At 41.0% G+C, this 15,209-nt stretch overlaps 2 protein-coding genes across 2 annotated transcripts in view; both read right to left on the bottom strand.

Moving 5' to 3' along the window:
* The window catches only part of LOC139567014 (zinc finger protein 180-like), a 740,647-nt gene that overhangs the window by 606,450 nt on the left and 118,988 nt on the right, over positions 1 to 15,209 (bottom strand). The gene's annotated exons all lie outside the window — the stretch shown is intronic.
* LOC139566995 (zinc finger protein ZFP2-like) lies at positions 4,624 to 13,191 on the bottom strand. The gene is made up of 2 exons (XM_071388407.1): positions 12,606 to 13,191; positions 4,624 to 7,833 (listed from the first exon to the last, which is right to left on the bottom strand). The coding sequence occupies exons 1-2, from the start codon at positions 12,949 to 12,951 to the stop codon at positions 6,530 to 6,532; spliced, it is 1,650 nt and encodes a 549-aa protein (XP_071244508.1). The 5' UTR covers positions 12,952 to 13,191; the 3' UTR covers positions 4,624 to 6,529.

Below are 15,209 nucleotides of genomic sequence, written 5' to 3'. Positions count from 1 at the left end.
AGGCCACTCGGGTCCTCATTGAAGAGGTAGAACAGAATCGCTGCTGTGGTCTCCAGTCCTAGTAAAGTAAAGCAATGATCTTACTACACTTGCTAATTTTATTACAAAATACATTAGAGAAAGGAATAAGAGCAAATACCTCTTCTGTATTGTCCTTCAGGAACTGTCAAAATAGCAGGATGATGTCCTCACCCCTGCCTCGCCTCTCTACCTCTGCTAGTCCTTCAATTATATTTGTGTCTATATCCATTCCATGGACTTGATTCATTTGAAAAACCATTCCATGGACACAGCATACATTTGTATGCTAATAGATGTCAGTTTGTATTGACTGCTATGTAGGTTAAATGTACACTTCAAATGCAGCTGTCCTACAACATATCTGTACCTTTTTCTTGATCCCAATTGCATTGTGTCCATGTTCTGTCCTATAAGAATTTCAAAGGAAGAGAAAATGTGTCAAAGAATAGTCTTACAAGCATTAAAACATATATATATTAAATAAATATTGAAAGATAAATGGCATTTTATGGCACGTTTCCAAAATGGGATAGTATTGTACATATAACGTTTCCAAAATGGGACAGTATTGTCCATGTAACGTTTCCAAAATGGGACAGTATTGTACATGTAACGTTTCCAAAATGGGACAGTATTGTCCATGTAACGTTTCCAAAATGGGATAGTATTGTCCATGTAACGTTTCCAAAATGGGATAGTATTGTCCATGTAACGTTTCCAAAATGGGATAATATTGTACATGCAACGTTATGCCCCCTTGTGAGTTAATAGTATTGCATGCTGTAGCAGGCTATATAAAGAGGAAGACCTCCATTGACGATTCAGTTCGTTGTAACATCTCGTCTGGACAGGTCACCGTCCTTAGTTAGTTAGTTAGTTAACGTTAGCTAGTTCATTATCACAAAAGTGAGAACTGCTCTAGATTGGAAACTTACGTTAATGAGTGTAAAGCCATGTTGGCTTTATGGAAACGATATACAATATATTGGAAAGAATATAGTTGAGGGAAATAATCCAAACCTAGTTGTGCCTAGTTAGGACATAACGTTATCAAGCTAGATAACGGTACTGTACTGTAGCTCATACAACGCCGACGGTCAAAAACGGCTTTCTAATATTTATGGTAATTAACTATCGTAACGTTATGGAAGCTATTCACAGAAAACCATAATTGTCTTCGTTATTCATTATTAGTATGTTATATTATTATATAAATTATTTCGAGACATATTCAGAGCCAAACATCAACCCAAACTTAACCTGTTTAACTTGTTGTCGCATCCAAACTTGTCACCATCGTTTTCAGTTGTAATTGCGAAGTTCCCGGAAGAAGTCCAGCAACAACGGAGGTTCCTCGATGAACCCACCTTCTAACAAGTTATTTGAAGAACCTTTTGGGGCTGTTTTTCATTGACCAAGAACCCTACGGTTCTTATGGGATCTGAGAACAACTCCAGTTGAAACCTTCATTTTTAGAGTTGTAGTCGGCTCTATTTACTCTCTGATTCAAAACATGCTGATTTGCATCAAAGATCAAGTCAGCTGCTGCTGCTCCAAAACAGTATGAGGTGAGACGGTGAACTGATGTTGAACTGGGCAGTCAGCTGCTGCTGCTCCAATACAGTATGAGGTGAGACGGTGAACTGATGTTGAACCGGGGAGTCATCTGCTGCTGCTCCAATACAGTATGAGATGAGACGGTGAACTGACGTTGAACCGGGCAGTCAGCTGCTGCTGCTCCAATACAGTATGAGGTGAGACGGTGAACTGACGTTGAACTGGGCAGTCAGCTGCTGCTGCTCCAATACAGTATGAGGTGAGACGGTGAACTGATGTTGAACTGGGCAGTCAGCTGCTGCTGCTCCAATACAGTATGAGGTGAGACGGTGAACTGATGTTGAACTGGGCAGTACGCTGCTGCTGCTCCAATACAGTATGAGGTGAGACGGTGAACTGACGTTGAACTGAGCAGTCAGCTGCTGCTACGTGAACTGACCTTGAATCATAATAATTAAGTTAATAAAAATTAATTAGTGAAACTGTTAAAAAATGGTATATGGCATATTAGGCTATTGTTATCATATAGAAACATCATGGAGTATTGTACATCATATTAAATATATTACTCTATAGTTATCATATAGAAACATCATGGAATATTGTACATCATATTAGCATCAACATACATTATTGTTTCATTCAATTTCACATAATAAGGATATTTAATATTTAAAAGTACAGAAGTCAGAACCCATCACCTGCTATGTAAACATTTGTGGTCCCGTGTGGCTCAGTTGGTAGAGCATGGCGCTTGCAACGCCAGGGTTGTGGGTTCATTCCCCACGGGGGGACCAGGATGAATATGTATGAACTTTCCAATTTGTAAGTCGCTCTGGATAAGAGCGTCTGCTAAATGACTTAAATGTAATGTAAAAGAGACAGAAGAATGCACAATGGTCAATGCTATCTGGGATCCTTGGGACATCCCTACCCTAAACCCTAACCTTAACCATTTTAAATGTCAACTTCAATGGGCTAGGGACGTCCCAAGGATGTATCTCTACCTGAAAATACATGATCTAAGTGATTGATAGTTGGTATTGTAGGAGTAAATGCTTAGACATATAAAAACAGCCTCCAGACAGATATCACACTATTGAGCAAGGATGAGAGGGAGAAGGCAACACGTGAGTGCATTTGCCATTCTGGTAAAAACAGGAAACTAAGCCATTATAAAGGCTTAGGTAAGCTTAAAGTACATTGTCTATTGTAGAGGACAGGAAAATAAAGCAAGGCCATAAGTGCATAGACAAGCTGGAAATTCCAAGGTCAGAGGGACATACAAAAGAGGGGGCCAGCCAAATGACCAAAATATGGACTATAGGCATAATGCATATTTATATTAGGACACTGAGAAGGTCCTGGCACCATTGTAATCTAATCAAGAGCGGATACAGGCGTTATAGGGCATGAACAAGCAGGAAGCCTGAAAATGAAAGACAATGGTGACGTAAGAGAAGTAAATTAATGTGCATATGGAATGGACTCATATGCTGTATGTGTATAAATACAAGGGACAGGGCTCTGGGAAACGGTGTGATCCGCGGACCAACCTGGCTTGTGATACATTGTATTAAAAAGTCTGAATTGAGTTTACAAGTTCTTGTAAGTGTTATGTTTTGAACTGATTTTCCACGACAGTATTCAGCAGTCATAAAGCCTTATTTACTTTAATGAACTACTAAAATAGTGATTTTGTCAGACAGCATAGACAGCAGCTCTACACTTTATTGACTGACTGATCCATTCATCCTTCCATCCCTCCTCAGCCGTCCTCTCCTCTGAAGACCCAGTGAGGGTGGCGCTCGGTCAGAGAGCTGTTGAGGGACTGGTTAGGAAGAACACTTCTACAGCCAGAGGTGAGAGGTCACACATGGTTTAGATGGCAAATATTTATGTCCCCTTAGTGGTTCATCACATAAGCAAAAGGGAATATGTTCCATCATCCATGTTACTTTACATTAGTGCAAATTGTCCACTGATATTGGTGTAATTTCTCACCCCTTTTGGCTGTATGAAAGTTAATTTCCCCTCAGGCACATGCATTTGTTCTTTGATATTATGAAGGTAATTTGTGTCAAATGTACTTTTCCCCACTCATTCACCCCATCTCTTTACATTGCTTATGCATATTCGAAGGCCAGACTCAAATTCCGAACACAATGCCCATCCTGGCAGATCTAAACCTAATGCAGCACATCGTGACTTTTGTGCATCCAGACCTAATGCAGCTTGGAGTGATCAGATGACACAAGTCACATTTAGGTGCCAGGTGTAACTGAGGCTGTAGATGCTCCACATCCATTACTTTGAGTGTTTTATTTAATATGACTAAATGTGTTTCTGTGTTGCAGGGACAGTCAAGAAAGGGAACGGCAAGGCCACAGAACAGCCAGCAGCATACCACCCTGCATACCACTGCTGGCTTGCTTCTGAAGCTAAGCAGGGTTGGTCCTGGTCAGTCCCTGGATGGGAGACCAGGTGCTGCTGGAAGTGGTGTTGGAGGGCCAGTAGGAGGCACTCTTTCTTCTGGTCTAAACAAAGATCCCAATGCCCCAGGGCAGTGATTGGGGACACTGCTCTGTGTAGGGTGCCGTCTTTCGGATGGGACGTTAAACGGGTGTCCTGACTCTCTGAGGTCATTAAAGATCCCATGGCACTTATCGTAAGAGTAGGGGTGTTAACCCCGGTGTCCTGGCTAAATTCCCAATCTGGCCCTCAACCATCACGGTCACCTAATAATCCCCAGTTTACAATTGGCTCATTCATCCCCCTCCTCTCCCCTGTAACTATTCCCCAGGTCGTTGCTGCAAATGAGAACGTGTTCTCAGTCAACTTACCTGGTAAAATAACGGTTAAATAAATAAAAAAAATAAAAAACATAAGCAGAGCTGTGGGAGACCACCTCAAGCCCCCGGTAGAGCCGGGGGTGGTGTTTACCACTCCACCACGCCTTCAGCAGGCTGGAAAAGTGATACTGTTTTTCATACTAAGAGGGACCAAGAGTCTGTTGATTGGTCATTGGGTTCATCATTGGGTTCATTTGTTGAAATCAAATCAAGCTTTATTTATACAGCACATTTCAGACATGATGCAACACAATGGCTTCACAGGAAAAACCAATGAAAATAAACAGAAATATTTAGTACACATCAAACAGAAGACTAACAACTGAAAGACTAATGAACATTCTAAGGAAATGCCATTGATTCAAATATTAATTGGATGCAATATCCAACCCAAAATATAAGCTTGTTTTTTAGGAGGGGCTCTGAAAGACACTATGGGGGTGTCCACTGAAAATTGACAAGTAACAACAACTGGGACCTAAAAGACACCCACCATGAGACCCACTAAATCTGCCCAAGATGAAGCAAACAAAAGAAAAACCCACAAACAGGAAGCAAACCAAAAAGGAGGAGCAACTAAAGGTGTTGACTCTCCACATCTATCAAGACAACTGGAGCACTGGGCCAGACACTCTTAAATAGAACCTGGACCAGCTCAGGTGAAACACCTTCCCACTAACGAAGATGGACAAGCCAGCACAGGTGTAACACATACTGACTAACGAGGTGACACCAATCAGTACGTCCTACATGTTAACGAGCTATACGTGATAAAGTCCAACCTCAAAACATAAATGGAAAAACCAAAGCCTGTAACGCCTTCCCCCTTAAGACAACAAATATATCCTATATTTTTGTTGGACAAGTTTGCTTACAACCAACAGAAAACAACTTCCATTTCACATTATAATCAACTACAATGCTTCACCTTTTACAATATAAACATGGTGTCTACTGGCTGTCAACATTTAAAAACAAGAAAAAACACATACTTCTAAATAATAATATACAATCATATAATTTTTTTCTCTTTTTTCTTTCTATAGAATCCTAACACTCACTAACTTCTAGAACTCTCATCCCCTTGGAACTCAAATTGTATTAGTCATGTCTGATTTCAAGAGCAAACTCCTGCAATATCTCGATAGGCATGTTGTTGGATCGGGGCCCAGTCCCCAATGTCATGCTCTAGTACATTTGGGTTGGTCTTCTGAGAATGATCCCTGATATTCTAAAAGCAGGATAACAATTTCAATTTAATTGTACCCAAAAATTGTCAGTTGGTTGCATAAATAATTATGATTACTAAATGTTACATGAATTGTAAATAAAAACCAATTGTTCACCCCTTTGTTAATATGTATTGGCAATACTTCACTTAAGGGTGAGGCATGGAATAATAAAACGTATCTTTTGTCAGGCTGAATGTTTGAAATATGAGGTGATTTGAGGCATGCTTCTTCAGTAGTGGAATAAAGACAATTAGCATTTGAATGTTGTCAAGAAATTCTGGAGTGATGTAAGATTGTTAATAAAATTGATTATAGACCAATTTATTGTACTGCGTCCATGTGTATAGGCTGCAAGTACCTTGAAATTAAGTTAAGTCATTGAAAAACTACCCGAAAATACACCTTTTGAACTTTCACTTTCAACCAAACGTATATTAGACGTCAGGAATAGTGTATTTTCAACGTCTTTTCAATGACATTTGGCTAAATGGGAATAGCGCAATGTCAAAACACAGTTTTAACGTGTCCAAATCAATAACCAATATGTACAAACAGTTTGGGATATATTGAGAACCTAAACATTTTGAAGTATTGCATTTTGATTCAAGTGGGTCACCAACTTGAATCAAAACTCTTTTTTTGTTAGTCACTTTTTGTTAAATCTCATAAATAGTACTCTTTCAATTCAGAGCAAACGTTTAGGGTTCTACATTGTGACATCATTAAAATACTCCTACTACAATGTTAAATCATTCTACATTGTGACATCATTAACATACTCCTACTACAATGTTAAAACATTCTATATTGTGACGTGACTAAAATACTTCCACAATATTAAAAACATTCTACATTATTTCATTGATATCATGAAACACCATGTATTTTCTGATGTTTAGTCAGAGATCTTTTATCAGAGTATCTCATCCCACATTGATTACAGCTATGAGGTTTCTCTCCTGTGTGTGTTCTCTGGTGAGATACCAGGCTGCTTAGCTGAGTAAAACTTCTCCCACATTGATCACAGCTATAAGGTTTCTCTCCTATGTGTATTCTCTGGTGTACAGTCAGAAGGCCAGATGAAGAAAAACTCTTCCCACATTGATTACAGCTATAAGATTTCTCTCCTGTGTGTGTTCTCTGGTGTAATTTCAGGCTGGTTGAATGAGTAAAACTCTTCCCACATTGAGTACAGCTATAAGGCTTCTCTCCTGTGTGTGTTCTCCGGTGTTTTGTCAGACAGCCAGATGTCCCAAAACTCTTCCCACATTGATCACAGCTATAAGCTTTCTCTCCTGTGTGTGTTCTCCGGTGTGTTGCCAGACTGCCAGATGTACCAAAACTCTTCCCACATTGATCACAGCTATAAGGTTTCTCTCCTGTGTGTGTTCTCCGGTGTGTTGCCAGACGGCCAGATGTACCAAAACTCTTCCCACATTGATCACAGCTATAAGCTTTCTCTCCTGTGTGTGTTCTCTGGTGTGACGTCAGGCTGGTTGACTGAGTAAAACTCTTTCCACATTGACCACAGCTATAAGGTTTCTCTCCTGTGTGTGTTCTCTGGTGTTTTGTCAGACAGCCAGATGTACCGAAACCCTTTCCACATTGATCACAGCTATATCGTTTCTCTCCTGTGTGTGTTCTCTGGTGTATAGTTAGATAGCTAGATGTAGTAAAACTCTTCCCACATTGATCACAGCTAAAAGGTTTCTCTCCTGTGTGTGTCCGCTGGTGTACTATCAGGCTGTTTAGCAGAGTAAAACTCTTCCCACATTGATCACAGATATAAGGCTTCTCTCCTGTGTGTGTTCTCTGGTGTATAGTTAGATAGCGAGATGTACCGAAACCCTTTCCACATTGATCACAGCTGTATGATTTCTCTCCTGTGTGTATTCTCTGATGTATAGTGAGACAGCTTGACTCAGTAAAACTCTTCCCACATTGATCACAGCCATGAGGTTTCTCTCCAGTGTGAATTCTTTGATGTATTTTAAGGTCTAGTGAAGAGTTTAATCTTATCCCACAGTAAGAGCAGCAGTGAGATTTCTTCCCTGTGGGTCTCTGCTGGTGTTTCTTGAGGAGTTCTGATCTGGAAAGACTCTTCTCTGCCTCGTCAGCATCATGATGCTGTTGAGACATCCCAGAGGATCCACGATAGTCCCGTCTCTCTCCTGTGTGAATGACAAAGTCAGACAGCTGGTTAAAGGCCAACAACAGCAGAAATCCACTGTTAATTTGAGGTAAAAGATGATGCCCAGAGCATACCCATGAAGTTGTACAACAATTGACGTCTGTTAAATTATTTGACAATTAAGACAGTCAAGTTAGCAACAAGTCATATTTTGTCTTGTTTTCACATTAGTGGTAACTAGAAATAAGTTATTCAAGTTGTTGAAATCCTAAGCAGTGTGCCAGACAACTATTGGTCTCCAATGTAGGCCCTTTTCTGTGTTTGCTAAAATTGCAGCACGAGGGCAATGCACAAAAAATTTGAATGCAGAAACACCTCCCTGCTAATGAGGAAACCGACAGTTATGGATGTAGTATATCTGCCTGGAGCAAAAATGGTGAGCAAAGATTTTAGTTTTTCACAATGTATTCTGAATATTACAGCGCACTATCAGCGCAAGATCAGGATGCTACTCAAGGAAACTCACATTAAGTTCTATGTCTATTCCCTAATTCACCAATGTGGGGGAAAACTCAGGGGAGTTCTCATAGGCTGACAGCAAAAATAACCTCAATTTTCCAGGTTGCTTATGAGTGCATTTCACACTACTTTTGGATTATAATTGTAAGGCTCGCTTGAATGTCCTGGTTAATATGTTTGTGTATGTTTGTGTTTTTGTCGCAAATCAACTGCTATATACTTAAAAAACACTTAACCAGTAAAATGCTCTTTGGCTAGCTTTAACATCAGCCATAACTTCACCAAACAGTAACGTAGACCTACTGTAGGACTCATAACTTTCCTTAATAACAACAGACCTAGGATTATAAATCATTTAATATTTCAGGTGAAACATGGAAACTAAAATGTCTGCCATGACATTTCATAACCAGATAATTTTGTGAATAATCCCACTAGACTACTCTGTAATGTGTTGTCATTCTAAATGTCCTGAATAAAGGACAATAGCTCTGTGTGTTGTACAATAGCCTATCCATCAAGGAACAGTTCTCTACACATTATGAGCTAAGTATCTCCATTTCCAAACAGACTAACAAGACCCTACTGGAAATCAAGCAGACAATAACATTATAAACATCAATTTGTTAGGGATGTTGGATCCAACGTGGATCACGGCATAACTGTCTTTACCAGAGTAATGAATGAAGAAACACTTTGGTTGTTGTTGCATGTCGTGATGTTTGTCATGATACTGTCATTCAGAAAATGATTTCCTGGATCAGCTGATGATAGTTGAACATGTGACTGTAACTAAACAGCTACAGTATTAAGAATTATGTGTAATTATTGAAGAACCGCATTAATGCCAGTATCCATTTGGGTGTTGTCAATAAAGGTGACTCTCGGTTACAACCATTTGATTTAGCAAACTCTGAAATTATTTAGGATTTCTGTGTCAATGAAAACTGTTTTCCCAGCGTAACATAAGGAACCACTAAATGATACGTAGTTCGAGTGCATTTCAGAATACAAAAAAACTGTCCGACAGCAAGATCCAGTATTTAAGTTGAAGTTCATCATATGACAAGCGTAACGTTATGACTATAACTACTGTTCCCTGAAGGAGGGAAACTAGGTTCAACATACTATTAAATCCACGTTATGACTATAACTACTGTTCCCTGAAGGAAGGAAACTAGATTCAACATACTATTAAATCCACATAGTTATGACTATAACTACTGTTCCCTGAAGGGGGGAAACTAGGTACAACATACTATTAAATCCACGCATCGCTGGAAGCCCCGCCTTCCACAGGTGATGAGCGTGAGACTCGGATTTATTCCTTAAATTTAATACCGCACTTCACCAACCCAGGAAGTGGCGGGGCCAAACAGGTGTTGTAACTCGTTCATAACTGGCACGCAGATCGATAGAAATAGTCAGATAAATTGGCACTCTAAATGGAAATGGAAAAAGTTTGCAGATTTTACCAGAAACTTCATGAGCATAACGTCAGAATTTAGGAAGGCCAGCAGCAGGTCGGTTGGTTATTTCCTTCTGGTTATATTGATCTCTGGCTTCCTCAAGTCATTTGTGTTAATTATTTAATCAAACGCTTGAAGCATCAGTTCAGTTCAAGTTCCGAACAAACAGTTGATTAGATTCAACACATACAGTTGATTAGATTCAACACATACAGTTGATTTGATTCAACACATACAGTTGATTTGATTCCACACATACAGTTGATTTGATTCCACACATACAGTTGATTTGATTCCACACAAACAGTTGATTTGATTCAACACAAACAGTTGATTTGATTCAACACAAACAGTTGATTTGATTCAACACAAACAGTTGATTTGATTCAACACAAACAGTTCATTTGATTAAACACATTCATGTCTATATGGAAAAATACACGTCATAACATTTCAACCAATCAATTGGTAGAAAGAAAATATATATATATTTTTTTAAATCTGGGACACCCCTAGAACATACAACATACATGCATTCAGACCCCTTCCCTGTTTCCACATTTTGTTACAGTACAGCCTTATGGATTAGATTTTTTTTTAATGATCAATCTTCAGACATAATGACATCACAATACCCCATAATGACATCACAATACCCCATAAAAGTGAGAGAAAAAAGTTTAGAAATGCATGCATACAAGTGGTTGTATCCCTGTAGGACATGCCAGTAGGTTACAGTAGGTTGTATCTCTCTAGGTCATGCCAGTAGGTTACAGTAGGTTGTATCTCTCTAGGTCATGCCAGTAGGCTACAGTAGGTTGTATCTCTCTAGGTCATGCCAGTAGGCTACAGTAGGTTGTATCTCTCTAGGTCATGCCAGTAGGCTACAGTAGGTTGTAACTCTCTAGGTCATGCCAGTAGGTTACAGTAGGTTGTATCTCTCTAGGTCATGCCAGTAGGTTACAGTAGGTTGTCTCTCTCTAGGTCATGCCAGTAGGCTACAGTAGGTTGTATCTCTCTAGGTCATGCCAGTAGGTTACAGTAGGTTGTATCTCTCTAGGTCATGCCAGTAGGTTACAGTAGGTTGTATCTCTCTAGGTCATGCCAGTAGGCTACAGTAGGTTGTAACTCTCTAGGCCATGCCAGTAGTCTACAGTAGCTTGTACGTCTCTAGGTCATGCCAGTAGGTTACAGTAGGTTGGAACTCTCTAGGTCATGCCAGTAAGCTACAGTAGGTTGTATCTCTCTAGGTCATGCCAGTAGGTTACAGTAGGTTGTATCTCTCTAGGTCATGCCAGTAGGTTACAGTAGGTTGTATCTCTCTAGGTCATGCCAGTAGGTTACAGTAGGTTGTATCTCTCTAGGTCATGCCAGTAGGCTACAGTAGGTTGTAACTATCTAGGTCATGCCAGTAGGTTACAGTAGGTTGTATCTCTCTAGGTCATGCCAGTAGGCTACAGTAGGTTGTATCTCTCTAGGTCATGCCAGTAGGCTAGAGTAGGTTGTAACTCTCTAGGTCATGCCAGTAGGCTACAGTAGGTTGTATCTCTCTAGGTCATGCCAGTAGGCTACAGTAGGTTGTATCTCTCTAGGTCATGCCAGTAGGCTAGAGTAGGTTGTAACTCTCTAGGTCATGCCAGTAGGTTACAGTAGGTTGTATCTCTCTAGGTCATGCCAGTAGGCTACAGTAGGTTGTAACTCTCTAGGTCATGCCAGTAGGTTACAGTAGGTTGTATCTCTCTAGGTCATGCCAGTAGGCTAGAGTAGGTTGTAACTCTCTAGGTCATACCAGTAGGCTACAGTAGGTTGTAACTCTCTAGGTCATGCCAGTAGGTTACAGTAGGTTGTATCTCTCCAGGTCATGCCAGTAGGTTACAGTAGGTTGTATCTCTCTAGGTCATGCCAGTAGGCTACAGTAGGTTGTAACTCTCTCGGTCATGCCAGTAGGTTACAGTAGGTTGTAACTCTCTAGGTCATGCCAGTAGGCTACAGTAGGCTGTATCTCTCTAGGTCATGCCAGTAGGCTACAGTAGATTGTAACTCTCTAGGTCATGCCAGTAGGCTACAGTAGGTTGTAACTAGGTCATGCCAGTAGGTTACAGTAGGTTGTATCCACGTGGAAACAATTATCAACCCAATGTGGAAAGTGTCAAATTTGGTCAACAACAAAATGAATGGCTTATTTGCTACGTGAGGTTTACTTGATCTAACAGAAGTTTCGTAATGATTAAGTTGTTATGTGGACACGTGACATACCGACAACTTTGATAAAAACACTATAGGAATTGTCTCCAGATCGCTATGCATATTCATGCTAATAGCTTAGCATCTCTCTCCGTTGAATACAGGCGGTTGACGCCAACAACCCTCATAGAATATAAACAATAGATTACAATAATAAGATTAATCCACCAATCCAAAGAAAGGATAGGCGGGAGCTAGACAACCCGCAGTGCCGCTTTGTGGACAACTACTCCCCTTGTTAGGGCGGAGAGACATCTTGTCAGTATATCCATAATCTTTGGTGTAGCCAACCCAACTCTCACATGGCACTATTGGGGGGCACGGTGTGTAGTAAAACATCACTACATGAAAATCACTACATGCAGTGTCCCCCAGTCTGCGGTCGGCAGATAGACCCCTCTCAAATATATATGTTAAGTCACTTTTTGGAAACGGAACAGAGAAAACAAGGGGTAGCTTGCTCTCTACGTCGTCTGATTCTAGACATATCAGTCATCATCCTAGGTCCCTCCGTTGAAGAGGTATTGACGAGCCAACTCCGAATATCCAAAGTTAAAAACAAATTTAAGGCGGTACTTACTGGTGTTAATCAGATCTTTTATTTCCTCCTCTTCATCTTTCAATGTGACAGTAATCTCCCCTTCCTTCTTCACTCCAAAAACTGCATCCTCCTCTTTCCCTTCCTCCTCTTCTTTCACTGTAAAATCCTCCTCCTCTTTCACTCTGAAAGCGTCTTCCTCTTCTTTCACTGAAACGTCTTTCTCTTCTTCTTTCACTGTAACAGCCTCACTCTCTACTTCTTGTTTTACTGTGACATCCTCTTCTTCCTTCTCCTCTTTCACGACAATGTTCAGCCCCAGAGCTTCTTTCTCCGTCCAGCAGACTGCCTCTTCTTTAACAAGAGGGGAGTAGTTTAGTGAGCTCATGGTCGGGGATGTTAGCTAGCTAGCTATCATTAGCGACTAGGCTAGTACTAACTTAACCAGCCAGCTACTATAGCTGACTAATAAAAAATAACGTAATATTAAATTATATAGGTTAACAAGTAGATACGACAGAAGTGTGTCTAAAACACAGTAGCTAATATACACCGAAAGCGTATAAATAGCTTGAATCGTTCGGCTATGTTGGCTAGCAAGCTACCGAGGTGGTTGACTTGCTGTTTCTGAAGAACCGTCCACTAGATTATACGTCACGCTGGCAGCATCGCCTGAAAGACGCACATCGCCGTCTGCTGCCTGGAGGGGAAACGCAGTTGAGGAATATATTTTATTTTCAGACAAAGATTATTGTAAATGGATTTCATTAAATAATACCATTATATTGAGACATACAAAGACAGGAATGTGTTGATTGATTGATGTGAATAAAAAAAATGTTTACTACAGCACATTTTTAAGGCAGTTTCATTAAGTCAAACTAAATCTAAATAATTAGCTAGCTACTGTAGGTCTATACTGCTCCTACATGGTGTAACAATACATCATATAGATCAAATCAAATCAAATTTTATTTGTCACATACACATGGTTAGCAGATGTTAATGCGAGTGTAGTGAAATGCTTGTGCTTCTAGTTCCGACAATGCAGTAATAACCAACAAGTAATCTAACCTAACAATTCCACAACTACTACCTTATACACACAAGTGTAAAGGGATAAAGAATATGTACATAAAGATATATGAATGAGTGATGGTACAGAACGGCAAAGGCAAGATGCAGTAGATGGTATAGAGTACAGTATATACATATGAGATGAGTAATGTAGGGTATGTAAACATAAAGTGGCATAGTTTAAAGTGGCTAGTGATACATGTATTACATAAAGATGGCAAGATGCAGTAGATGATATAGAGTACAGTATATACATATACATATGAGATGAGTAATGTAGGGTATGTAAACATTATATTAAGTGGCATTGTTTAAAGTGGCTAGTGGTACATTTTTACATAATTTCCATCAATTCCCATTATTAAAGTGGCTGGAGTTGGGTCAGTATGTTGGCAGCGGCCGCTAAATGTTAGTGGTGGCTGTTTAACAGTCTGATGGCCTTGAGATAGAAGCTGTTTTTCAGTCTCTCGGTCCCTGCTTTGATGCACCTGTACTGACCTCGCCTTCTGGATGATAGCGGGGTGAACAGGCAGTGGCTTGGGTGGTTGTTGTCCTTGATGATCTTTATGGCCTTCCTGTGACATTGGGTGGTGTAGGTGTCCTGGAGGGCAGGTAGTTTGCCCCCGGTGATGCGTTCTGCAGACCTCACTACCCTCTGGAGAGCCTTACGGTTGTGGGCGGAGCAGTTGCCGTACCAGGCGGTGATACAGCCCGACAGGATGCTCTCGATTGTGCATCTGTAGAAGTTTGTGTGCTTTTGGTGACAATCCGAATTTCTTCAGCGTCCTGAGGTTGTCTGTGTGGGTGGACCAATTCAGTTTGTCCGTGATGTGTACACCGAGGAACTTAAAACTTTCCACCTTCTCCACTACTGACCCGTTGATGTGGATAGGGGGGTGCTCCCTCTGCTGTTTCCTGAAGTCCACAATCATCTCCTTTGTTTTGTTGACGTTGAGTGTGAGGTTATTTTCCTGACACCACACTCCGAGGGCCCTCACCTCCTCCCTGTAGGCCGTCTCGTCGTTGTTGGTAATCAAGCCTACCACTGTAGTGTCATCCGCAAACTTGATGATTGAGTTGGAGGCGTGCATGGCCACGCAGTCGTGGGTGAACAGGGAGTACAGGAGAGGGCTCAGAACGCACCCTTGTGGGGCCCCAGTGTTGAGGATCAGCGGGGTGGAGATGTTGTTACCTACCCTCACCACCTGGGGGCGGCCCGTCAGGAAGTCCAGGACCCAGTTGCACAGGGCGGGGTCGAGACCCAGGGTCTCGAGCTTGATGACGAGTTTGGAGGGTACTATGGTGTTAAATGCTGAGCTGTAGTCGATGAACAGCATTCTCACATAGGTATTCCTCTTGTCCAGATGGGTTAGGGCAGTGTGCAGTGTGGTTGCGATTGCGTCGTCTGTGGACCTATTGGGTCGGTAAGCAAATTGGAGTGGGTCTAGGGTGTCCGGTAGGGTGGAGGTGATATGGTCCTTGACTAGTCTCTCAAAGCACTTCATGATGATGGAAGTGAGTGCTACGGGGCGGTAGTCGTTTAGCTCAGTTACCTTAGCTTTCTTGGGA

The sequence above is a fragment of the Salvelinus alpinus genome, unplaced genomic scaffold (assembly GCF_045679555.1).
Source record: "Salvelinus alpinus unplaced genomic scaffold, SLU_Salpinus.1 scaffold_40, whole genome shotgun sequence".
Classification (NCBI taxonomy): Eukaryota; Metazoa; Chordata; class Actinopteri; order Salmoniformes; family Salmonidae; genus Salvelinus; species Salvelinus alpinus.
Note: the sequence above shows the minus strand (reverse complement) of the source record. Positions and strands in the feature narration are given on the sequence as shown.

Excerpts from the sequence above, each read along its gene's own strand:
- LOC139566995 (XM_071388407.1), bottom strand. The coding sequence starts at position 12,951 with ATGAGCTCACTAAACTACTCCCCTCTTGTTAAAGAAGAGGCAGTCTGC. Across the intron at positions 7,834-12,605 it reads AAAAGATCTGATTAACACCA|GAGAGAGACGGGACTATCGT; the intron begins GTAAGTACCGCC and ends TCATTCACACAG.